Raw genomic sequence first — 25,892 nt, 5'->3', positions numbered from 1 at the left:
AAAAAAAAATTGAAAAATAAGCTCAAGAGACCCCTCCACCCTTTCTCGCTTATTACCTTGATTCACTCATTAGGGTTTATATGAATCACTGATACTGAGCAAACCTCTTCTAATTGTTCTTCCTGCCACCAGTCCCCTTTTTATTTCTTTTCTGAGACAAGGTCTCACTGTTGTCCAGGCTGGAGTGCAGTGGTGTGATCGTAGCTCACTGCAACCTGAAACTTTCGGCTCAAGCAATCCTCCTACCTCAGCCTCCAGAGCATGTGGGACAACAGGTGTGTACTACCACACCTGGCTAATTTCATTTTATATATTCTGCAGAGACAAGGTCTTGTTATTTTGTCCAGGCTAGTCTCGAACTCCTGGCCCCAAGCAATCCTCCTATCTTAGCCTCCCAAAGTGTTGGCATTCCAGGTGTGAACCATCAGTCCCTTTCTAATCCCATTTCTACACTCAACTCTCCTATTATTTTACTTAATTACCTTGCCATTCTTAAAGACCCCTGCTAGCGCTGTCCAAAACACATGGAACAAACTTCAAACTCTAGCATGGTACTCAAGCCCCTTCAAAATATTGCTATAATTTACTCTTTCAGTTGTTACTGTCTATACTCCATCCACACTGACTGATCTATGCACTGGTCCCCCAAACTTCCTTATTTAATCTTCATCTGGGCCAATTCATCTCTGAGAAGCCTTTCCCGGCTCTCCTACGCAGTTAGTCACTTCCTATAATACCTTTTTTGTACTATTTAGTACTCATCAAGCTGCACTGTAATTTCAGTAAAGGCCTGTATAAATGAATCCCCATTTTAACACTACCACCATGAAATGTTTTATAATAATTTCCAGAAAAATGGAAACTGCCAGAGGAAAGAATCTAGACAACTCAACACCTAAAGAGTATCTTTTAAAGAAACACTGGCAGGGTAAACAGTAGTATCACGGTTTAGAGCAGATACGGACAACCTATGGTATATGAAGGCCAACTAAGAAAAAAGAGGCCGGGCATGGTGGCTCACGCCTGTAATCCCAGCACTTTGGGAGGCCGAGGCAGGTGGATCACTTAAGGTCAGGAGTTCAAGACTAGCCTAACCAACATAGTGAAACCCTATCTCTATTAAAAATACAAAAATTAGCCAGGTATGGTGGCAGGTGCCTGTAATCCCAGCTATTGGGGGCGCTGAGGCAGGAGAATCGCTTGAACCCAGGAGACAGAGGTTGCAGCGAGCCAAGATTGCACTACTACACTCCAGTCTGGGCGACAGAGTGAGACTCCATCTCAAAAAAAAAAAAAAAGGAGGCTGGGCACTGTGGCTCACACCTATAATCCCAGCACTTTGGGAAGTGGAGGCAGGAGGATCAGTTGAGCCCAGGAGTTCAAGACCAGCCTGGGCAAACACCAAGATGTCATCTCTACTAAAAATAAAAAGTTATCTGAGCATGGTGGCATACACCTGTACTCCCAGCTACTTGAGAAGCTGAGGCAGAAGAATTTCTTGAGTACAAGTTTGAGGCTACAGTGAGCTATGATCACACCACTGCATTCCAGCCTAGGCGACAGTGAGACCCTGTCTCAAAAAATAAATAGCTGGACGCAGTGACTCACGCCTATAATCCCAGTACTTCGGGAGGCCGAGGCAGGTGGATCACTTGAGGTCAGGAGTTTGAGACCAGCCTGGCCAACGTGGTGAAACTCCGTCTGTACTAAAAATACAAAAATTAGCCAGGCATGGTGGTGCATGCCTGTAATCACAGCTACTCAGGAGACCGAGGCAGGATGATCGAGTTAACCTGAGGTGGAAGTTATAGTGATCTGAGATTGCACCACTGCACTCCAGCCTGGGCAACAGAGTGAAACTCTGTCTCCAAAATAATAATAATAATAATAATAAAGAAATAAAGATAAAAATAATAGTTTATGGGCAGCATTTTAAAAGGATATTTATTTTTTAAAGTCAGGATTAAAATGTTGGCAACAGTACTTAAACACTATTTACATGACCAAAGATTTTGGTTTGGGCTAAAATTTTGGAAACTTACAAAACTCTAAAACTGAGTAAACTATTCTTGAATGTCCAAGATTATGCAAGAAAATAATAAGTCATAGTTCATTTTCCTTTTTTTTTCTTTTTTTGAGATGGAGTCTCACTTTGTTGCCCAGGCTAGAGTGCAGTGGTGCAATCTCAGCTCACTACAACCTCCACTTCCCTGGCTCAAGCAATTCTCCTATCTGAGCCTCCCTAGTAGCTGGGTCTACAGGGGCATGCCACCACACCCAGCTAATTTTTGTGTTTTTAGTAGAGATGGGGTTTCACCATGTGGGCCAGGCTGGTCTTGAACTCCTGAAGTTAGGTTATCCACCTGCCTCGGCCTCCCAAAGTGCTGGGATTACAGGTGTGAGCCACTGTGTCCGGCCCCATTTTCCAGTTTTTAAATGGGGAAAATTATAATGCATTAAACTCGACTCCAAGCCCCCAATTTTCTAAATCTTAAATACACAGTAAAATATCTAAGTATTAGATTGAACCACACGAAACTGCCATTTTTACAGGCTAAAAATTAGTCAAAGACCAGCAGTTTCATGGTTCAACCCAACAACAAACCATTAGGTTAGGAAGTAAATTGCTTCCTTGCTCAAACAAAATGGTATAAACAGTTATTTTGTATGTAGAAATGTCATTTCCACAGTAATATCTTATTTGCTTTGTTTCCTTCCCCACCATTTTCCCCAACACTTCCTCAATTTTTCTGGGATTCATTTGTATACTAGAAAAATACAGGGGCTAAACATAAAAGGCACGGTGGCAAAATGTTCAGGACAAGCACACGATGCAAGACAATGGCTCACAGCGTGCACAGCTCAGGCTGTGAGAACAACAGCAGAGATGTATATTTCCTTTATGTCACTCATCAGGCATTGCAAAGCATTTACAGGTGATTCTGAGGTCCTACCAATTATTAGAAAGGTTAACTCAAGACTTTTTCCACCCATAATTTTGTTTAGAATGCTGTAGAGTTCCGGGATGTAAATATGATTTTCTCCCATATAAACGTGGGCTTGAAATATAAAAATGAATTGAGAGATACATATTCTATGAGTTATTAAAAAATAGGCCTCGCGGTGGCTCATGCCTGTAATCCCAGCACTTTGGGAGGCCGAGGCGGGCAGATCACGAGGTCAGGAGACTGAGACCATCCTGGCTAACACGGTGAAACTCCTTCTCTACTAAAAATAAAAAAAATTAAGGCCGGGCGCTGTGGCTCACGCCTGTAATCCCAGCACTTTGGGAGGCCGAGGCGGGCGGATCACGAGGTCAGGAGATCGAGACCATCCTGGCTAACGCGGTGAAACCCTGTCTCTACTAAAAATACAAAAAATTAGCCAGGCGTAGTGGCGGATGCCTGCAGTCCCAGGTACTCGGGAGGCTGAGGCAGGAGAATGGCGTGAACCCGGAAGGCAGAGTTTGCAGTGAGCAGAGATTGCAACACTCCACTTCAGCCTGGGTGACAGAGCGAGACTCAATCCCCCCCAAAAAAATAAAAATAAAAATAAAACAAGGGATGTTCTACTGGGGCAAAGAAAGTATATTCATATTCAATTTCAATGCTGTGTGGCAAAAAAAAAAAAAAAAAACTAAGATTTTTTTGAAGCTGCTTATTTGCTTTTCCCTAAACTTGTAGGCTACATAATTGAGATGTGTGGTTCACTATAAAGTGCCTCTTAACCTTTTACTCTTTAGAACAGTGATTCCTCAAGGGGGTGGGGTCATTAGAAATCTTGGCACTGGGGGAGGGGGAGAGAGAGGGGGAATATGAGGTTTGAAAATACAGCAGTATTTGATCCCATCACTTTTTTTGTGTAGTTATATATGTATTTATGTATATTTGCACATGTATGTATGTATGTATGTGTATGCATGCACACACATGCATTGAATTTCAAATCAGCTTCAAGGAGGGCATGAGAAGCGTGGGTTGAGAAATACTGCTTTGAAATTAGAGTATTTTTTAAATTGCAAAAGAGGCAAATGGCAAGTACTTCTCAGTCATTTGTGAAATTTCTGACTCCATTTACATCAGCCATTTGTTTCTTCTTGACAGTATCCCCTACAGAAAATACTAATTGAAGGCGGGGCACGGTGGCTTACGCTTGTAATCCCAGAACTTTGGGAGGCCGGTGGGCAGATCATGAGGTCAGGAGTTCGAGATCAACCTGGCCAACATGGTGAAACCCTGTCTCTACAAAAAATACAAAAATTAGCCGGGCATGGTGGCTGTAATCCCAGCTACTCAGGAGGCTGAGGCAGGAGAATCACTTGAACCCAGAAAGCGGAGGTTGCAGTGAGCTGAGATCACGCCATTGCACTCTAGCCTGGGCGACAGAGCAAGACTGTCTCAAAAACAAACAAACAAACAAAAAAACCCAGAAAACATTGAGTGCTTACTATATATACCAGGCAATGTTTTAAATGCTTTACATTTATTAACTAATTAAATCCTTAAAGCCCTATAAGGTAGGTGGTTATTATCTTTATTTTACAGATGAAAAGTTCTTAGAGTTGGTATGAGTAAGGACTTGAACTCAGGAATTCTGGCTTCAATACACAATGACACTTCTACATTTTATTTTCAGTATGTCTCCACCAGTCCATTTCTTTCTAGTTCCCTATCAGCATGCTCCCTTCTTTGTAGCAACCAGGCAGTGGCTCACAAGCAAATCCAAATGACTACTCCTCTTCTCCTTTGCCAGACCTACCCAGCAAATGATCAGCAAACAGAAGAGAAGGGCCTAAAAGTAGCCAGGCTGAATTTGGCCAACTAGGGCCTCAGTTCCATTCCCCCCACAACGCACCTCCTCCCTCTAACTTGGGCAATTCCTGAAAATAGATTACAAAGCTAGGTGTTCTACAATTTTTAACACATGAATACATGCACACACATACAACCTGCATATGTACATTAAGAGAAATATTTCAGGCCAGGCGCAATGGCTCATGCCTGTAATCCCAGCACTTTGGGAGGCCGAGGTGGGTGGATCACCTGAAGTCAGGAGTTCAAGACCAGCCAGACCAACATGGTGAAACCCCATCTCTATTAAAACTGCAAAATTAGCCAGGAGTGGTGGTGCATGTCTGTAATCCCAGCTACTTGGGAGGCTGAGGCAGGAGAATTGCTTGAACCTGGGAGGTGGAGGTTTCAGTGAGCTGAGATCACGCCATTGCACTCCAGCCTGGGCAACAAGAATGCAACTCTGTCTCAAAGGAAAAAAAAAAAAAAAAAAGAAAAAGTCTTTCTCTCCACTCCCTGGGAGCAAACACTGCCAATAATGTTATTAATAATTATAAATTATGTTTATAATTATGATTGGCATTACAACTTTTTTTTTTTTTAGATGGAGTCTGGCTCTGTCACCCAGCCTGGAGGTGCAGTAGCACAGTCTTGGTTCACTGCAACCTCCGCCTCCTAGGTTCAAGAGATTCTTGTGCCTCAGCTTCCTGAAGAGCTAGGACTACAGGCATGCCAGCACGAGCAGCTAATTTTTTGTATTTTTAGTAGAGACAGAGTTTCACCATGTTGGTCAGGCTGGTCTTCAACTCCTGACCTCAGGTAATCCGCCCATCTCGTCCTCCCAAAGTGCTGGGATTACAGGCGTGAGGCACCGCACCTGGCCAAGCATTATAACTTTAAATGTATACCTCTATTTTTTGATATATCAACTTTAGACAACATTTATCTTTTGAGTCCCAAGTATTGAAGATAAAGAGCATACTTACCTTCCATTAATCTCCCATCATCATCATCCCATTTAAAAAATATTATTTTCCTACTGTCAATGTTAACAACTTGCATCCTATAATCCTTCCATGCTTTGTCTTTGGAGGATTCTAAAGTTTACAAACAGACAGTATTTAGAATATTATGATTATGTATATATTTTACTGGAGAACTAAGCATGGAAGGACCCATAAAAAGGGAAATATTCCATACGGAGCTACTAACCTAATAGACCAAAAAAAAAAACGGGGCCAAAGAACCAAACAAGCATAATAACATTCTAATAGTCTAATAACATTCACTGAGCACTTACTATGTGGCAGGCACATGTTAAGCACTCTACATACATTGCCTTATTTAATTCTCAAAACCACCATTTAAGGAAGAATTATTATGAGCCCAACTTTGGAAAGAGAAACTAAGGCTAAGGTTACATGCCTGGCAAGTGCCCAGTTCAGGTAGTATGGAGCAGGGCAGAGATTTGAATCCAGGTATGACTCCAGGGCCTGAACTCTTCACTATACTGCTTGCTCATACTATTCTTTCACTTTCATTTTCCTAACAATGTCTAATTAATGCCCTGAATAGCAGAGGGAGTGTGTTATTCACAGAGATTAAAATCATCCTGTCTAGGCCAGTGCTAGGCCCGGTGCTCACGCCTGTAATCCCAGCACTTTGGGAGGCCGAGGTGGGTGGATCACCTGAGGTCGGGAGTTCGAGATCAACATGGAGAAACCTCGTCTCTTCCAAAAATACAAAATTAGCCAGGCGTGGTGGCGCATGCCTGTAATCCCAGTACTTGGGAGGCTGAGGCAGCAGAAGTGCTTGAACCCGGGAGGCGGAGGTTGCGGGGAGCGGAGATCGCGCCATTGCACTCCAGCCTAGGCAACAAGAGTGAAGCTCTGTCTCAAAAAAATAAAAAATAATAAAAAATCGTTCTGTCTAGATAATGAACTTGTTTTCAGATAAATGTTCTCTTCCAAATCTTTTAAAACTATCACAATGAGACTGTGTTCAGCCTTTCTACTCACCAAATCTGGGAAGCATTAACGATTATGCTTTATGGCTGGATTTTACAATACAGTATATAGAAACAAAGTACAGGTCTCAGAGTGACTTTTCCTGTTCACATATTAAAAATCACGAATAGAACACTGAAAGCAGTAGTCTAATATATGAAAATTATTTAAAACTCAGGAATTTAATACAATAAATGAAAATTCCTTGAGGATACAGTTATCTCTTTGTTCTATCTTTAATCATGTTTTTCAATTGGGGATAAATTAAAAGGGCTATTGAATTATCCAACAAGATGATGTTTCTTGCTACATTATATACACCATGCAGTAATACACTGAGCAGTTTCATTCCAAGTTATCTTTAACTCTATTTCTAAAATTTACAAGGGAAGAGAACCTCATTTACAGACCAACTCTCTCCTTATGATTCCAAGCACAGATTATATTACTGTGCAAGACACGGAGCCACTAAACTCATTCAAAAATAAAACTATCACGGACCAGATGTAAATCAAGCCCTCTTGACACAATTCTCTATGGCGAGAGGTCAAGGGTCTGGCTTATAATCATAACCTAAACCTTGACACCATTTCAACGCAATACATTACTATTCCGAGTAACTGATAGTTTCTTTCCACTACAGGTGTTCTTCAGTAAACTAGTACACAGTACCTCATGTACAACTCAGAACCGGCATTTAAATTACAGGAGCTTTCAAACAGATGTGGGTAAAAAGGGGATGCCAATTTCAAGGGCAGCTCTAGAATTGAGTCACTCATTCTATCACATTCCCAATGATGTCTTGAACTCTGTAGGTATTTGTAAATTGGCACTTTTAATTTTTTTATCCGTTTGTTTAACGTATCTGTCACTCTAAGCTGTGAGCTTCAGTATGGAAGAGGGTGTAACATTCATATTTGTATCTCCTAGACTAGCACAGTGTCTGGTATACAGCAGGCTCCGAGTGCCTGTGTGGAATTAACCACAGAAGTCCATGCTGAAAACAAAAGAAAACGGAGAGGAGGCATTTTAGTTGAGACGTTAAGGAATCAATTACCCTTTACAAGCAGACCTTGTGCCCGGCCCGGACAGAATGCAATAACTGAAGGGGCCTCAGGAAGCCAGAGTCAGGCATTACAGCCCTACCTTCCTTAACTCTCCATTGCGTCTATGCAGTGTGGCCGCTCGCCCTGCAGAGCCAGGCCTTCAGGCCCCCGATCCCTGCGTCCAGACGGGGGTGCAAACACCACAGAGCTCAATCCAGCCTCAGCCGTTCTCCCTTCCCAACTCCAGCCCAGCTTCGGCCCCAGACTAAACTCGGGCCGCGTCTGCTCGCTCCAGGCCGTACCATGACAGGGCAATTCAGGCGGACCACAGGCGAACCTGGTTCACTCACCTACTTGGTAGAGCCGACCCTCGGGTGAAAAAATGGTAATGTGGCGGTCAAAACCGGCGCTGGAACCACGGGACATGTTAGTAGAAGCACTACTTCAAACACATTCGCTGGGCCCCGTAGCTCCCGCACCAGGCGTTAAAGCACCTCCCGGAAGTTGCAGCGACTGCTTCCGGGGTACCAGCCGCGTTCCTTCCGCTCTTGCACGCCCAACTCATGGCTCTGGAGCCAGTTCCAGTGCTGAGCTCTGAGGCCCCGCCCCCTATGGGGGTGGCGGAGTGAGGGCGGGAGGACTTCGAAGGTGTGCGCCTGCGCCAAGCCGGCCTCTTGAGTGGATAGAAGAGGTGAAACTTGGGTTGTGGCGGTTTCAGGCTTTCATCTGGAGAATGAATTGACTATAGCAAGGACGAAAAGGCTTCCTGGGGGCCCAGAATAGTGATTTGCCTATCAGTGTGACCTAAATACAACGTGTAATTAACAAGTCTCTTACATGCATCCTGTGTCTGGTCAGACTGCTGGCTTGCCTTCTTCCTAACCTCTTTTATCCTCCACTTTCATTCCTATTACGGGGGAAACAGGTTGCAGCTGCAGTTGCAGCCGTTAAATTTAGGCACTGAAGGAAGCGGGTTCAAGCAGCCGCTGGAAAGAACATTATTTTCTGACAGCCAGGCAAGATCTTCCTTTGGCCAGCAGCCCCGACAATTTTTAGTCTTTTTTTTTTTTTTTTTTTTTTGAGACGGAGTCTCGCTCCTTCCCCTAGGCTGGAGTGCAGTGGCGCGATCTCGGCTCACTGCAAGCTCCGCCTCCCGGGTTCACGCCATTCTCCTGCCTCAGCCTCCCGAGTAGCTGGGACTACAGGCGCCTGCCACCACGTCTGGCTAATTTTTTGTATTTTTAGTAGAGACGGGGTTTCACCGTGTTAGCCAGGATGGTCTCGATCTCCTGACCTCGTGATCCGCCCGTCTCGGCCTCCCAAAGTGCTGGGATTACAGGCGTGAGCCACAGCGCCCGGCCTTTTTCTTTTTTTTTTTTTTTTTTTTTGAGACAGAGTTTCGCCCTTGTTGCCCAGGCTGGAGTGCAATGGCGCGATCTCGGCTGACTGCAGCCTCCCCCTCCTGAGTTCAAGCGATTCTCCTGCCTCATCCTCCCAAGTAGCTGGGATTATAGGCGTGTGCCACCAGGCCCGGCTGATTGTGTATTTTTAGTAGAGACGGGGTTTCGCCATGTTGGTCAGGCAGCTCTCGAACTCCTGAGCCCAAGTGATTCACCTGCCTCGGCCTATCAAAGTGCTGGGATTATAGGCGTGAGCCACCGTGCCCGGGCAATTTTTAGTCTTGAAAGCTGAGGCCGGGCGCGGTGGCTCACGCCTGTAATCCCAGCACTTTGGGAGACCGAGGCGGGCGGATCACAAGGTCAGGAGATCGAGACCATCCTGGCTAACACGGTGAAACCCCGTCTCTACTAAAAAATACAAAAAAATTAGCCGGGCGTGGTGGCGGGCCCCTGTAGTCCCAGCTACTTGGGAGGCTGAGGCAGGCGAATGGCGTGAACCCGGGAGGCGGAACTTGCAGTGAGCCGAGATCACGCCACTGCACTCCAGCCTGGGCGACAGAGCGAGACTCCGTCTCAAAAAAAAAAAAAAAAAAAAAAAAACAAAAAAAAAAAAAAAAAAAAAAAAAAGCGTAACTCCATCCTGGCCAACATAGGAAAGCCCCGTCTCTACAAAAAATAAAATTAGCTGGGCGTGATGGCGCACGCCAGTAGTCCCAGCTACTTGGGGGGCTAAGGTGGGAGGATGGCTTGAGCCCAGGAGATCCAGGCTGCAGTGAGCTATGATCACGACACTGCACTCCAGCCTGGGCGACAGAGGAAGATCTCAAAAAAAAAAAAAAAGTGGAACTGAGGTTGAAATACGAGTAATGGGGAATGAGGTTAAGCACCCTTGATTAATAATGAACTACAGCTGAGGCGTTGGGGGCTTATAGCAGCTAGTGTTGCATGGATTAATGAGAGTAATTCCAAGCTGGCGAGGTAGCTCCGGGAGAACAGCAGGTGGCTATTCAAATGGCAAATTTGTGTCTATTTTGACTTTCCCCAAGGCACACTCCCACTTAATGAATATAAAATGCAAAACATAATGTTAGGATAGTTGTTTTTCTCCCCAGATAAAGATGGTTTGTATACAAGACAGGCAAGATACACTAATGTTTGTGGCACTGTAATGCCTGCTGTAATACTGAAGTAGGGATTCTTACTTCTTTAATGTATTTCCTAAACTAACTTTCTATTTTAAAGAAAAAATGTTCTAAGACCTTCATAAGGGAATTCCAATTTCTCAAGAGTGTTTTTTAAAAATTAATTTCTATTTTATTAATCTAAAAAATCCCAAACTGAAACATGGTTAAGAAAACGGTAAATGCATACAGCATCTCTGGCACAAAGGGTACTTTCCAGCACTGGCTAGTTCCCAAGTGGACTGATAAAAGTTTTCCCTTGCTTCTGGTTCAGGTCCGTACTCTCAGGACCAACTCCTCTTGACCTTTTGAAGACTTTTGTCTTCTCAGACTCTGAAAGAGCCTAGTATACTGTAATTCCTATTGCTTGCCTGCATAGTCAGAGTTCTCAGTAAGGCTGCTAGGAGGATGAACTTAGTCCCACAGCCTCAACAGCTGGCTCTATACTGATGTCTCCTGAACTTAGGTCTCTAGCTGGACCCTTCTCTGGAACTGGATCTTCTCTAATTGCCAATGGGATATTTTTCACATTGAGACATAATGGCACCTCAAAACCCCACATGTTTAAAAGAGAACTCCTTATCTATTCCCTCTCAAGCCAATTCCTGCCCCTTGTACCACATCTTCCAAGTCTTCAGAGCCAAAACTTTGCAGCAGTCTTAATTTCTTAATACATGCCCGCCTCTGCCTTCATTTGTTCCTGCTCTGCTAGTCTGCCTTTTTTTTTTTTTTTTTTTTTTTTGAAATGGGGTATTGCTCTGTCACCCAGACTGGAGTGCAGTGGCATGATCACTGGAGCCTCGAACTCCTGCGCTCAAGTGATCCTCTGGCCTCAGCCTCCCAAGTAGCTGGGACTGCAGCTGCACACCAACACTCCTGGCTAGTTTAAAAAAAAATTTTTTTAGAGACTATGTTTCACTGTATTGCCCAGGCCAGCCTCAAACTCCTGGCCTCAAGGGATCCTTTGGCCTTAGCCTCCTGAGTATCTTCTTTCTTTCTGTTATATAATTCATAAATTTAGGCTGGGCGTGGTGCAACACCTGTAATCCCAGCACTTTGGGAGACTGAGGTGGGTGGATCATTTGAGGTCAGGAGTTAAAGACCACCCTGGCAAACATGGTGAAACCCCATCTCTATTAAAATACAAAAAAAAAGCCATGCAGTAATGGTGTGCACCTGTAATTCCAGCTACTCGGGAGAGGTTGAGGCAGGAGAATTGCTTGAGCCTGGGAGATGGGGGTTGCAGTGAGCTGATATCATGCCGCTGCACTCCAGTCTGGGCAACAGAGTGAGATCTTGTCTCAAAAAAAAAATCATAAATTTGTTCGCTGTTTATTGTCCCTCATTCCCACCCCTAGTTTAACCTCTGTGATGGCAAGGATTTTTGTTTTTTTCACTGATACAGCTCAGACAACTTGAACAATGACCAGCATATATTAAGTGCTCAATAAATATTAGTTGAATGAATAAATCCCTCATGGTGTGGGAGTTAGGAGTTCATCCTTTTTTATTTAAACCTGAATTTAAATTCATTTGTGACAGTTATTAGTTGGTATCAAACTCCTAGGCTCAAGCCAGGAGTGTCCAATCTTTTGGCTTCCCTGGGCCACACTGGAAGAAGAATTGTCTTGAGCCACACATAAACTACACTAACACTAATGATAACTGATGGGCTAAAAAAAAAAAATTGCAAAAAAATCTCATAATGTTTTAAGAATGTTTACAAATTTGTGTTAGGCCACACTGAAAGCCATCCTGGGCCACATGCGGCCCGCAGGTCATGGGTTGGACAAGCTTGGCTTAAGCAGTCCTCCTGCCTTGCCCTCCCAAAGTGCTGAGATTACAGGTGTGAGCCAGCATGCCTGGCCTGTAATGGGATATTTCAAATCACACATATCACTCACCCTGCAGTCTATGAGAATTATTTCACACATTCAAACAAATCTTCATCCCCTCTTGTGGTATTTAAGCTGGGCATAGGATTTTGGATGGTGTATATATTTTAATACTCTAAAGGATACTTCCTGGAAGGAATCAACTTCATTTTCTTATTATTATAATTTCTTTTTTTAATTAATTTTTTTTTGCACATAAAACAATAAACATTTTCTAAAAGCACATACAAACAAAAAGATGCATATCAAACGTATTAGGAAGGTTGCACATGGGAAGACGGGGAATAGAAATGGGGGGTGGGAATTAAAGAAAATAAATGAGAGAGGGACTTTGTATGGATCAATGATAATAACTCAATCCTCTATTTGACAAAGAAGAAGGAGAAGGAAGAGGAAGAAAAAGAAAGTGGAATACAGGATCAGAAAGGGAGGAAAATAGAAAAAATTAGAGTATGACTCCAGGGTAGACCTGTTTTGTTGTCGCTTGGTTGGTTGGTTGGTTGGTTTGTTGTGTTTTTCATATGTTTCGCCATGTTGGCCAGGCTGGTCTCGAACTCCTAGCCTCAAGTGATCAACCCGCCTCGGCCTCCCAGAGTACTGGGACTACAGGCGTGAGCCACCACGTCCAGCGCCCACATTGCTTCTGGCCTCTGTGGTAGACCTCCCAGACAGGGCGGCTGGGCAGAGGCGCTCCCCACATCCCAGACAGGGTGGCTGGGCAGAGGCACTCCCCACATCCCAGACGGGGCGGCCAGGCAGAGGCGCTCCTCACTTCTTCCCAGACGGGGCGGCCGGGCAGAGGCGTTCCTCCTTTCACAGACGGGGCGGCCGGGCAGAGGCGCTCCCCACATCCCAGACAGGGCGGCCGGGCAGAGGCGCTCCTCACTTTCCAGACGGGGTGGCGGCCGGGCAGAGTCGCTCCTCACATCCCAGACGATGGGCGGCCAGGCAGAGACGTTCCTCACCTCCCAGACGGGGCGGCCGGGCAGAGGAGCTCCTCACAACCCAGACGATGGGCGGCCAGGCAGAGACGCTCCCCACCTCCCAGACGGGGCAGCGGCCGGGCAGAGGCTGCAATCCCAGCACCCTGGGAGGCCAAGGCAGGTGGCTGGGAGGCGGAGGCTGCAGCGAGCCAAGACCACACCACCGCACTCCAGCCCGGGCAACACCGATCACCGAGTGAGCGAGACTCCGTCTGCAGTCCCAGCACCTCGGGAGGCCGAGGCGGGCAGACCACTCGAGGTCAGGAGCTGGAGACCACCCTGGCCGACATGGGGAAACCGCGCCTCCAGCCAAAGGAGAAAAACCAGGGAGGGATGGTGGCGCGAGCCGGCAACCCCAGGCAGCCCGCAGGCCAGAGCAGGAGAATCACAGGAGCCGGACGCAGGGAGTCTGCAGCGAGCCGAGTGTACTCCAGCCTGGGCCACAGAGGGAAGAAAAAGAAGAAGGAAGGAAGGAAAGAGAGAGAGAGAGAAAGAAAAAGAAAGGGAAGAAAGGGAAGGAAGGAAGGAAGGAAGGAAGGAAGGAAGGAAGGAAGGAAGGAGGAAGGAAGGAAGGAAGGAAGGAAGGAAGGAAGGAAGGAAGGAAGGAAGGAAGGGTCAACTTCATTTTCAACACAAACATAAATTGAAAGCTAGGATTAAAAATCAGGCTCCTTGAGGGTGGTGGCCACATCTGTTTTTGTTGTTGTTGTTGTTTTTGGCTTATTTTTTGAGATAGAGTCTCGCTCTGTCACCTAGGCTGGAGTGCAGTGGCACGATCTCGGCTCATTGCAACCGTCTCCTGGGTTCAAGTGATTCTTGTGCCTCAGCCTCCCAAGGAGCTGGAATTATAGGCGTGTACCACCACACCTGGCTAATTTTTGTATTTTTAGTAGAGACAGGGTTGTGCCATGTTGGCCAGTTTGGTCTCAAACTCCTGGCCTCAAGTGATCGGCCTACCTCGGCCTCCCAAAATACTGGGTTTACAGGCGTGAGCCACCACGCCCAACTAGCCACATTTGTTTTGTACACCAGTGTATCTTCAATACCAAACAGTGCCTAGCCTGAGGTAAGCACTCCAATCATTTGTTGAATATGCATTCTCACTGTTTAGGTTTTCTATTATGTTGTTTTTCTTTATTCAAAAAGATTTGTCAGTAAACGAGAGATCCAAATTTCAAAACCCTAAAAGGTCAGAGATTTTATATTTGAATTTGAGATTTTTCCACATAGTCAAATGAATTCCTCTGGGAAATCTTTCAGAAAGACAAAACGTTTGCCAATTCCATTGCAAAGGGAAATCCCCTGGAAGCCGACTTCATGAGTACGTGCCATCGGGCTCTGGGCAGCAGCTAAACTACTCACTCAGGTGGACTTTCCCCTGGTCAGGGAGCTTTCAGAAATGTCTGGGTACCAATACTGCAGCTCTAACACAAGCCTGGGTGGCAGACTGGCTGTGTCTGTGTGGAAAGTTTGATTTTCCTCTCTGTGGGGCCATCAAGTTAGACTTTTTGAAATGACTTTCTGGTTTTTTGAAAAAATTTAGAGATGACTTGACATCTCGTGAGTCTTGGAAAATCTCCTGGGGGCCTCCGTTTGGCAAGGCCCACATTCTCCCCTGGGGGTGGAGGTAGGTGGAAGGTAAGGGTTACCCACAAGGCAAAGGTAGAAAGTGGCAGTGTAGATTCCCAGAGACTGCAGACATGCTGAATCACATGGTGTTTAAAGGCAAGATAAGAATGTAGCCCTCAGCTTAAGGTGCTCTGCCAGCAGTTTCAGTGAGCCAGGGAATAGAAAAAAGAAGACTATTTGTGTTTCCATATGATATTAGCAGGGTTTGAAACACAGTGCCCTGTGAGTTGGCCACTTGCAATACAGCATCTTAGGGGAGTCTCCTGATGTTAAGGGGCCCCAAAGGACAGCTGTAACAAGGACAGAGCTAGGGATGTAGCAGTTCTGGGTAAAGAAAGGGACGTAGGACTCTGCCCAGCTCTCTGGCCAGATTTTCACTAATTCAGAGCTTCCTCCCTGAGGACAAGAACCTGGCTCTGTATCTTTCCCTTTTTTATCTTTCTCAGATCCTTCAGTTCTTCCTGCACCCCAGTAGCTATGGTTGGCTACCTAGGACTTCAGTCATTCTGGATGACTGTTGGAGAAGGAGAAAAGGGTACCTTCTCTACTCTAGTTCTATAATTTATGAATAAAGGAAAGGGACAAATGGAGCACCAAATGTGGTTTGGGGTGTGACTTCAGACTTACATGAGGCAACTTACATGAGGTTATGTTTCTCATAAGCCCTTCAAACCCCTTAAAACCCTTCAAACCCCAGATTCCAATAAAGCAACACTCCTCTGCCCCCTTGTCTGTAACATCTAGTGTGGTTCTTCTACCCTCTGGAACCAGTGGTGGATGCAATACAGTGTTTAGCAACATAGCAGTCACACAACTATCATTATTTCCCTTCTGTGCCAGCCCCTTACTAACCAGTCAATGTGGTTCTGTGCCTGGATTCTCTCAGCCATTCCCCAAAATAAATGCTGTCCTTTGGTTTGAGAGGGAATAAACTTGTATCACTTCAACCCAAAGGACATTTAAATACAACTATACATGAACCCCTTTATAGAGCCAAAACCTTTAGCTTTTCAGTTCACCCTTGTTTTTTAGCTATAATAACTTCAGTATTATCCTCTTACGGCTTTTGATGTTTCTTGTTTTTCCAAGCTCTGTCTTAAATGAAAACCCAATGCTCAGTTTCTTGTTTCTGGAAGCCAAGGACTTTGAAAAACACTGAGAATTCTCATGGGTCTCCCCACAATACTGGAAGAAACAACGGAAGACCCCAGCTGGCTTGGGCTTAACCGTTGGTGGTTTTTAACATACAGCTTCCCCTTAGCCATGTTAACACAGGAAGCCCTTCATTGCTTGAGAGAACAGCAAATGTTCCAGTGAAAAATACGATGGGGAAGGGTGGGAGAAGGGAACGGTCATACTGTGAACTTTGAAAATGGCCAGGTTCTGCTCTGAGTGTCAGCAGCACTGGCTTTGAATCTGAGCCTTGCCACAGATTACTTGGTGACCATGATCTCAGTTTCTTTTTCTCTCAAACAGGTGAGTATGCTGTACCCACTTTAAAAGGCACAGAGTCCACTATGGTGAAATTAAGCCACCTACTATTTGACTGGAACTCAGCTTCTTTGTGAAAGGAGGGGGCGCACTGATGAATAAGGCCTGAATTGTTGGCTATTTTGCTTTGATCTATCTCTAGTAAAGAATGAAACCAAATAGGTACTGCATGGGTCTGCACTGCACACTGCTATTATTCAGAAGTGAAACTCACTCTGTCTTAATTTGGAAAGCAGCTAATTCTTACCTATCATGTCTCACACACATGCAGCCTCACCCATGAATGCTGATGGGGGATGGAACTGCAAGATCAATTATTTCATGGTGCCTCCCTACATCTTGGGATCTTTATGAACTTTATTTAGACTTTATTCACTCTATTCCCCACCCCGACCCCCAGCTCCCTGGGGGTGGGGAAAGGAAGGTGCAGAGATTGGCCAGTCACTAAGAAAGTGAGTCAAGAACAGAGAGGAAATAAGACTTAACAGCCTTCCCTTTAGCCTAGAGACACTTCCTCTTCCTTGAGGTTTCCTAATTGGCTTACTCTAATTCCTATTTTCTTACCACAAAATTAAGTCATCTGTGATGCTCAGAATGAACCAAATTCTCTTGAGGGTAATTGGAGAGAGGGAGAGAGAAAATGCAAATGAATGAGGTTTCTGATCATTTTGACCAATATTTTCAGTCACGAATTTAGAAACTAGTTCTTGAGAGTCCAGTTATTGATAGAAAAGCAAGAGTGTGCTACAGGTTTTTTTTTTTTTTTTTTTTTTTGAGATAGAGTTTTGCTCTGTCACCCTAGCTAGAGTGCAGTGGCACAATCTTGGCTCACTGCAACCTCTGCCTCCCAGGCGATCCTCCCACTTCAGCCTCCCAAGTAGCTGGGACTACAGGCATGCACCACCATGCTTGGCTGATTTTTAAGTTTTTCGTAGAGATAATGTCTCACTATATTGCCCAGGCTGGTCTTGAACTCCGGGGCTTAAGTGATCCTCCTGCCTCGGCCTCCCAAAGTGCTGGGATTACAGTCATCGTATCTGACTCCAGTTTTATTTTCTACTTGCTTTTGAATGACTTGATGAACCTCAGCTGAGATCCTCAAACTTCACTCTAAATGTATTTCATCCATAATGGTGAAACAAAGGCAAGTTCCAAAAATCAACCACAGACAGCAGATTTAGGTATTGAAACATTCCAAAGATTAAAACTCTGGGATGATGTCTTACAAGTACATACCAAGTTTTATTCCAGTTACCACAGTACCATGTACAGAGTAGATGTCTAATGAATAAACCTTTAATTCACTGAAGATATCATATGATTACAGAGGATGGCACTGAGAAGTTATTATTTTTTGAGGATCAGTGAGGCATCAGACACCACAGATTAAGCTCCCACTTAGCCAGCTCACACACAAAATACCAAGGAGCAAGAGGGGAATTCACTTAAAGGAGAAGTAGGCATTAGAGGTAAAAATCAGGAAGATATTTTCAAACAAATTCTCCAAAGTAATTCAACATTTACTGAGCTCCCTCTTTGGGCAAGAAGCTGGGCTAGCTGCTCTGGGAGACACACAGATGAACCCGATGGCGTCCCCACCAGAGTTCCATGAAGATGAAACATGAATGAAAGCAAAGCTAACATGAGGTAGTCTGTAATACATAACGAAATGTGTAACACAGCAGCACAGATGAGAAAATGACCTTATATGCTCAAGGGCCAGAGGGAATGTAAGACTACCTGTTGGAAGACCCATGTCCAAGCTCAGCTTAGAACATGGAGGACTCTTAATAGGTGTGTTAAGAGGAATGTTAGGAGCAATGTGGGAGGCACCACAATGCAACATGGAATGGGAGTGGCATAAATAAGCAGAGGAAGAAAAAAGATCTTGTGTTTAGGGCAAGCTAGGTAATAGCCTAACTACGACACAAAAAATGTTTTGGATTAGGGTACAAATGAAAGGAGCCGGCCTTGGATACTAAGCTAAGGAATTTATGCTCTATCTAGTTGGAAGGCTATGGGGAGACATTTAATGTTTTTGAGCAAGGACAGTGGCAAGACTAGAATTATGCTTTGGGAAGATAAACCTGGTAGCTGTATTTATGAGGAACTGTCATTGGGGATGTCAGCCAGGAGGCTGTTGATAATAGACCAAGTGAAAGTTTTTGAAGGCCGGAACTGGGGTAAGTAGCAATAGGAATGGAAAGGAGAGATTATCTGCAAAAAATTTGTAAAGGCTGGACATGGTGGCTTATGCCTATCTATAATCCCAGCACTTTGGGAGGCTGAATTGGGAGGATTGCTTGAGCCCAGGAGTTTGAGACCAGCTTGAGCAACATGGCAAAACCCTTTACCTACAAAAAATAAATTAACCAGGTGTGGTGGTGTCCACCTTATAGGGTGTGTGCCAATGGTCCCAGTTACTTGGGAGGCTGAGGATCACTGAGCCTCCTGAGGATCACTTAAGCCCAGGAGTTCAAGACCAGCCTGGGCAATATAGTGAGACATTATCTCTACGAAAAACTTAAAAATCAGCCAAGCATGGTGGTGCATGCCTGTAGTCCCAGCTACTTGGGAGGCTGAAGTGGGAGGATCGCCTGGGAGGCAGAGGTTGCAGTGAGCCAAGATTGTGCCACTGCACTCTAGCCAGGGTGCACCTGTCTCAAAAAATAAAAATTAAATTACAGTTATTTACTTCTTCCCTTATTTTGAATAGTTACTTCCAATTTCATTATTGTCAATTACACTATTATGAATAAGCTATTTTCAAAGTGGTTCAGTTTGAGTGTCTCAGGTGAAGTTGCTCAGCTGCAAATGTGGAATTGGAAAGAAACCGGTGGCAGAGATGGTGCCTTCTTTTGAGAATGTTGCTATGAAACTATCCCTGGGGAAGCAGTTTTGTCCAGTCAGAGCCTAAAGGTACTTGTAAGTAAATGGGAAAGAGCTGGAGGACAGGGATTAACTGAGAACAAGATCCCAATTCAGCAAGAACGAACAGCATGGAAGTACGTAGAAAAAGTAACCTAGGGCCGGGAGTAGTGGCTGATGCCTGTAATCCTAGCACCTTGAGAGGCCAAGGCAGGAGGATTGATAGAGGCCAAGAGTTCATGACCAACCTGATCCTGTCTCTATTTTATAATTAAAAAAAATTTTTTTAAGTAACCTAGGGAAGAAAAGGGAGAAAAGATTCAGGAGAGGAAAATTATTGGAAAAGGCAAAGATTGATGAAGAGGTTCATGACAGATGGCTTTTAGTTTCCGGTTAAGTCTGCTAAGTGTGAGAATGATGAGACTGACTCAGGACTCGGACTCACAGGTGTTGTTTTATTACTATTTTTTATATAATTGTGGAGCTCACTGAGGCCCTTACTTCTCAAATTACAGTCTGCAGCATTGGCATCACGGGGTATGTCAGACCTGAATCAGAACTGGCATTTTGAGTGGGATCCCCAGGTGATTCTATGCCTATTAAGTTTGAGAAGCACTGTGATGGCCCATCTTCCCCACTTAACAGAAAAGGAAATGAAGGCTCCAGGAGATTAGCTGCTTGCAACTTACCTTTGCAGAGTTAAGACTGCAAAGGTTGGGAGAGCTCCTTCAGGAAATTAATGGGAATTTCATGACTTTTCTAGCAATACTATGGTATACAGGAGTGGAGAAAGTGGAATGGTCTGTGGCTACTCAAAATAAGGTTTACAATTGAAAAGATGGAGACCAAAGGAGGTAAAAAGTACGAAAGAATTTGCACTGCTATTGAAGCCATCCCTCCCATGAATGCTTTCAGAGGCAGGGTAGGGAGAAAGGCAAGCAAAGTCAGATGGGAAAGGGCAATAGAGGCTTCCTAGGTGAGGAAGGGATAGGTCTAAGAACAGGTCAATCGTGGTTTAACCCAATGGTGGTTGGGTTAAAGGAGTGGGGCAGGTAAGGAGGTTGTGGACAAAATGAGGAACTTAAAAGTTTAAAATCCTGAAACTAATCAAAAAGGTTGGCCATCTCATAGGGAGCCAAAAATCACAAAATCAGGTAAGCATGGTGGTGTGTGCCTGTAATCCCGGCTACTTGGGAGGCTGAGGCAGGAGGATCGCTTGAGCCCAGGGAGTTTGAGGCTGCAGTGAGCTATGACCGCTGTGAATAGCTACTGCACTCCAGCCTGGCAACATAGTGAGACCCCATTTCTAGAACAAACAACAACAACAACAAATCTTGAGACCAGAGTTAAGAAACAATGAGACCAGGCTGGGTGTGGTGGCTCATGCCTGTAATCCCAGCACTTTGGGAGGCCAAGGTGGACTGATCACTTGAGGTCAGGAGTTCAAGACCAGCTTGCCCAACATGACGAAACCCTGTCTCTACTAAAAATACAAAAATTAGGTTGGCATGGTGGCACGTGCCTGTAATCCCAGCTACTTGGGAGGCTGAGGCATGAGAATCGCTTGAATCCGGGAGGTGGAGGTTGCAGTGAGCCAAATTCACGCCACTGAGCTCCAGCCTGGGTGACAGAGTGAGACTCCATCTCAAGAAAAAAAAAAAAAGAAACAATGAGACCAAAATGTGGATGGAGTTGGAATCTCTAGTGATACTGGCAGTGGGAGTGGAAGAAAAGTACATTTTTTTTTTTTTTTTTTTTTTAGTAGAGGTTTCGCCATTTGGCCAGCCTGTCTCGAATCCTGACATCAAGTGATCCACCTGCCTCAGCCTCCCAAAGTGTGGTTACAGGATGAGCCAGCGTCGAAAAGTACATTTTTTTTTTTTTTTTTTTTGAGACGGAGTCTCGCTGTCGCCCAGGCTGGAGTGCAGTGGCGCGATTTTGGCTCACTGCAGGCTCTGCCCCCTGGGGTTCACGCCATTCTCCTGCCTCAGCCTCCCGAGTAGCTAGGACTACAGGCACCCGCCACCTCGCATGGCTAATTTTTTGTATTTTTAATAGAGACAGGGTTTCACCGTGTTAGCCAGGATGGTCTCAATCTCCTGACCTCGTGATCCGCCCGCCTCAGCCTCCCACAGTGCTGAGATTACAGGCGTGAGCCACCGTGCCGGGCCTGAAAAGTACATTCTTATAACATGTATAAAGTACAAACTATTCAATACTGATTTCCTCACAGAAACTTCCCTTGATGTGTTGATGAACAAAGAATTACATAATTTGCCTTAAAAAATAAAAAGCTCTTTATCTGTGTAAAGCAGCAATTGTTCCTTAGATGTTCTCTTCAAAAACATGGTCTGACCAGTTTATTTCTTTAGGAGTTGGAGATCAGAGGGCCTGACTTAGAAAAGACCCATTACATCAAGGATTTGACCACTCCTGCCAGAATAGCGCTAAGTGCCAAAGGACGTGACCCTTAATTTGAGCCAATAGCTATCAACAGGGTTCAGCTTCTGTGAACACAGATTTCCTTCTGAACAAAGCAAGCCTTGAGTAGAAGTTTGTGAGTAGACAGCTATGCAAGTAGTATTTTATGGTGTCCAGCAATGCTCTAGTTTAAGCTGGCTGCCCCTTTTTATGAATTTACATTATTAATTATTAGAATACATGAGGCCAAGTGTGATGGCTCACGCCTGTAATCCCAGCACTTTGGGAGGTCGAGGTGGGCAGATCACCTGAGGTCTGGAGTTCGAGACTAGCCTGACCAACATGCAGAAACCCTGTCTCTACTAAAAATACAAAATTAGCCGGGCATAGTGGCGCATGCCTGTAATCCCAGCTACTCAGGAGGCTGAAGCAGGAGAATTGCTTGAACCAGGGAGGCGGAGGTTGCAGTGAGCTGAGATGGCGCCATTGCACTCCAGCCTGGGCGAGAAGAGCGAAACTCCATCTCACACACACACACAAAAAAGAATATATGAGGAAGAAGTGACTGTAAGAACAGGAAAAATTTTTCATTTTGTCAGGTGAAAAAAATATGTTACAAAAGAGTTCATAGAGAATAAGTATATATGTATAGAAAAACAATGAGTATATATGTATAGAAAAATATATACATATAACAATTTAATAGTAATAGACTGCTCAGCCATGGAACACAGGATAGAAGAAAAAAGCAGCTTTGGATTCTAGAGCAAGGTCATTGAAAAGAGGAATAAAATATAAGAATGATTTATTTTCAAAGAATCAGTAATATAGTACATCTCAAGCAACAAGTCTGAGTGAGGGACTTACCTCTCCGATGACCTGCCATAGCCACCTCCAAAGGAAGCTACTTCATGAGGTGGAGGCTCCATCCCATTCTCCCAGCCTAGGACACTACCCTGCTCCAGCAGAGCTGCATGGATGGAATTGTCAGGGAATTCCATTGGCATCCTATTGGATACTGACATGCTCTGTTCTGATGCAGTCATAGAAAGTACAAGAAACCTTATATATTTATTTATTTATTTATTTATTTATTTATTTATTTATTTTTGAGATGGAATCTCACTCTGTCATCAGGCTGGAGTACAGTGGTGCAATCTCAGCTCACTGCAACCTCTGCCTCCCGAGTTCCAGCAATTCTCCTGCCTCAGCCTCCCGAGTAGCTGGGACTACAGGCGCACACCACCATGCCCAGCTAATTTTTATATTTTTAGTAGAGATGGGGTTTCACCATGTTGGCCAGGATGGTCTCAATCTCTTGACCTCAGGTGATCCTCCCGTCTCGGCGTCCCAAAGTGCTGGGATTACAGACATGAGTCACTGCGCCCGGCCAGGAAACCTCTTTTAATAGTAGACTTTAAATATTTAGATGTGAACTGAACTTGGTATCCATATAATGTTCTAGTCCATCTGAGAGTGATGAGGCAATCTGACCTGGTCTCATTAAAATGAATTAATGTCTAACATATTCAAAATTAAAGCCCCTACTAATGATTTCTCAAGTATTTGCCTCTTGGGTTGGCTTTTAAATAGCACTGAAGAGATGAGTGGGATAGTCATTTTAATGTGCTCGAAATTAACTCTCTACATCAAATTTCTTGTCCGAAGTTACCAAAAAACCTTCCCATGTTACTGCTATTTATAATAACAAATTACCACGGTTATCATAATAACTTAATCCATTAGATAAGCGTATACTTCTGAGGGCACTCTGGTAGCAAAACAAACTATTTTTAGCTGCCATCAGTGACTAGATAATTGTCTTCCTGTTTATTTCAATTACCAGTTAAAAGCAAGTTGTGTGTGTAGTAGAGCCTCTGGAAGCACTTGTCAGATCAAATAATGCCAAAAAAAAAACCTCACAAAAAAACAAAAAACTAAACTTGGGGAGAGAGAACGTCAGGAAATCATGAAAAAGCATAAATGGAGATGATGAAAGAAAATTAAAGATTATTTCTCAAATTTTATTACATTTATTCATCTGTGTTCCTGTCTCTTGTATTTTCATCCTGTTATTTTCTATGGCTTCCTCTATGTAGAGCTCTAAATGGAACTTCCTTTGTTTATTTAGCACAGACTCAAGCAGACTGCTTGTCACTGGCCAGGACTGGGCAGGTAAAAGCGGTCCTATTTCCTTTCTGCTCACTCCTAAGTGCCTTTTACAAATTTCCTTTCTTATTCTTGCTCCTCTCCTGCCTCCTGCAGAGCTGCTGGACTATAGAGATGCCTCATTTCAGGCTGTGCGGGGTGGCTCACACCTGTCATCCCAGCACTTTGGGAGGCTGAGGTGGGTGGATCACCTGAGGCCAGGAGTTTGAGAGCAACCAGGGCAACATGGTGAAACTCAGGCTAGAGTGCAGTGGTGCAACATGGGCTCATTGCAGCCTTGACCTCCCAGACTCAAGCAATCCTCCTATCTCAGCCCCCAAAGTAGCTGGGACTATGTGTGCAAACTACCATGCCTGGCTAATTTTTAAATTTTTTGTAGAAATGAGATCTTACTATGTTGCCTAGGCTGGTCTTGAACTCCTAGACTCAAGTGATTCTCTCGCCTCAACCTCCCAAAGTGCTGGGGATCGATTGAGGCCAGGGGTTGGAGACCAGTCTGGTCAACAGAGTGAGACAGCCATCTCTACAAAAAAAAAAAAAAAAAAATTAGCCAAGCCTAGTGGTACATGCCTGTAGTCCCAATTACTCAGGAGGGCTGAGATAGGAAGATTGCTTGAGCCTGGGAGTTTGAGGCTGCAGTGAACTGTGATTGCGTTACTGCACTCCAGCCCTGGCGACAGAGTAAGTTGAGACTATTTCTAAAAAAATAAGAAAAAGAGGAGTGAATGCCCCCTCTTCTCCAATCCAAATAATTGGATGATAAGTAATTAAAAATTGCTATTAATAGTAAGTCTTTAGTATCTTGGCCAGTTTATCACAGAGGACGATAAATGATTCCATGTGGATAGGGCATAACATACAGAGAATGAGACTATGCCAGAAATGGGAGAAGGGATTTGAAACAACACGAGTATCTCAGGGACAGATGGATTGATTCTGCTATTGGTAGGCCTGGAAGGCAAGGTCAGAAGTAGCAAAAAATGGATACCAAAAGCACTATTTGTCACCCAAGCTAAGTGGAATAGCTGGCACAGTAGGAGAAATGCAGGTTTTGCTCTACACTAAGTTCTCCAACTCTTGATAAGCCTTCAAAAACAAATGTTAGGGAAAAAAACGCAGCTGGTTATGAAAAGATATATCTCATTTCATTAAAAAATCAATGTCAACACTGTTAATAGAATCCTTTTATCTTCAGGACAGAGACAATGCCCTAAACAAACACCAACTCAAGAGCCTCTGATGCCAACCTAGAGGGTACCCAAACACAAACTTAGCATAGAGGTAAGAGTCTCTATGTCTTTTGGTGGAGGCAAAGCCATTTGGTTGGTACTTCATAGGAATATCTTTCTACCAGGTCTTCATCATATGGTATGTGCCACGAGTCTCCAGTTGTTTGCACCACTGTGTCATAGCTGAGAATATGCTGTTGAATTAAAAAGAGAACAAAACATTGAGAACAACATTAAAGGGCTACCTGGCCATTTCTCTTTCTGACACTTCTCAAGTTTGCTCCAGAAGAGTATTGATAATGGATTATCTCACTTAATAATGGATTTTCAAAGAGCAGCAAACTCTGTGAAGATGAGCCCTAATATCAGGAGTTTTTTGAGGAGTCTCATTTTTAAGTCTAAAGACTCTCTATAGAAGCATTACATTTATGTAATACAGATGTTCTTTTATTGGCTCTATCGGTTTTGTGTGTGAGAGTGAAAAATTTCAAATCCAGTCAGCCTTCCCTAACTGCAGGTTCTGTATCCCTGGCAAACAACCACGGATTGAAAATATTTGAAAACAAAACAAAACAACAACAGAAAACAAACTGTGTTCTGAACATGTACAGACTTTTTTTCTTCTTGGCATTATTCCCTAAAAGATACAGAAACAACTATTTATACAGCATTTACATTGTATTAGGTATTATAAATAATCTAGATGATTCAAAGTATACAGGAGGATGTGTGTAGGTTATATGCAAATACTATGCCACTTTATATAAGGGACTTGAGCATTTGA

General features: G+C 44.1%; 2 protein-coding genes across 5 annotated transcripts in view; both read right to left on the bottom strand.

Moving 5' to 3' along the window:
* Positions 1-22,739, bottom strand: part of PSMA6 (proteasome 20S subunit alpha 6) — a 41,990-nt gene extending 19,251 nt beyond the window's left edge. Inside the window, exon 1 of one of the 2 annotated variants that reach the window (XM_058429603.1) lies at positions 22,578-22,739. In XM_058429603.1, the coding sequence (XP_058285586.1) occupies positions 22,578-22,596 (19 nt within the window). In that variant the 5' untranslated portion in view covers positions 22,597-22,739. Of the gene's footprint in view, positions 1-8,192; positions 8,376-22,577 lie in introns of those variants that run through there. The other variant, XM_032179481.2, reaches the window with a different exon arrangement.
* A 2,311-nt stretch (positions 22,740-25,050) lies between these two features.
* The window catches only part of PRORP (protein only RNase P catalytic subunit), a 152,242-nt gene continuing 151,400 nt past the window's right edge, over positions 25,051-25,892 (bottom strand). For all 3 annotated transcript variants that reach the window (XM_032179475.2, XM_032179474.2, XM_058429601.1), the window contains exon 8: positions 25,051-25,302. In XM_032179475.2, the coding sequence (XP_032035366.1) occupies positions 25,171-25,302 (132 nt within the window). In that variant the 3' untranslated portion in view covers positions 25,051-25,170. The remainder of the gene's footprint in view (positions 25,303-25,892) is intronic.

The sequence above is a fragment of the Hylobates moloch genome, unplaced genomic scaffold, assembly GCF_009828535.3.
Source record: "Hylobates moloch isolate HMO894 unplaced genomic scaffold, HMol_V3 SCAFFOLD_16, whole genome shotgun sequence".
NCBI classification, from domain to species: domain Eukaryota; kingdom Metazoa; phylum Chordata; class Mammalia; order Primates; family Hylobatidae; genus Hylobates; species Hylobates moloch.
This window is presented reverse-complemented; position numbering and strand designations above follow the sequence as displayed.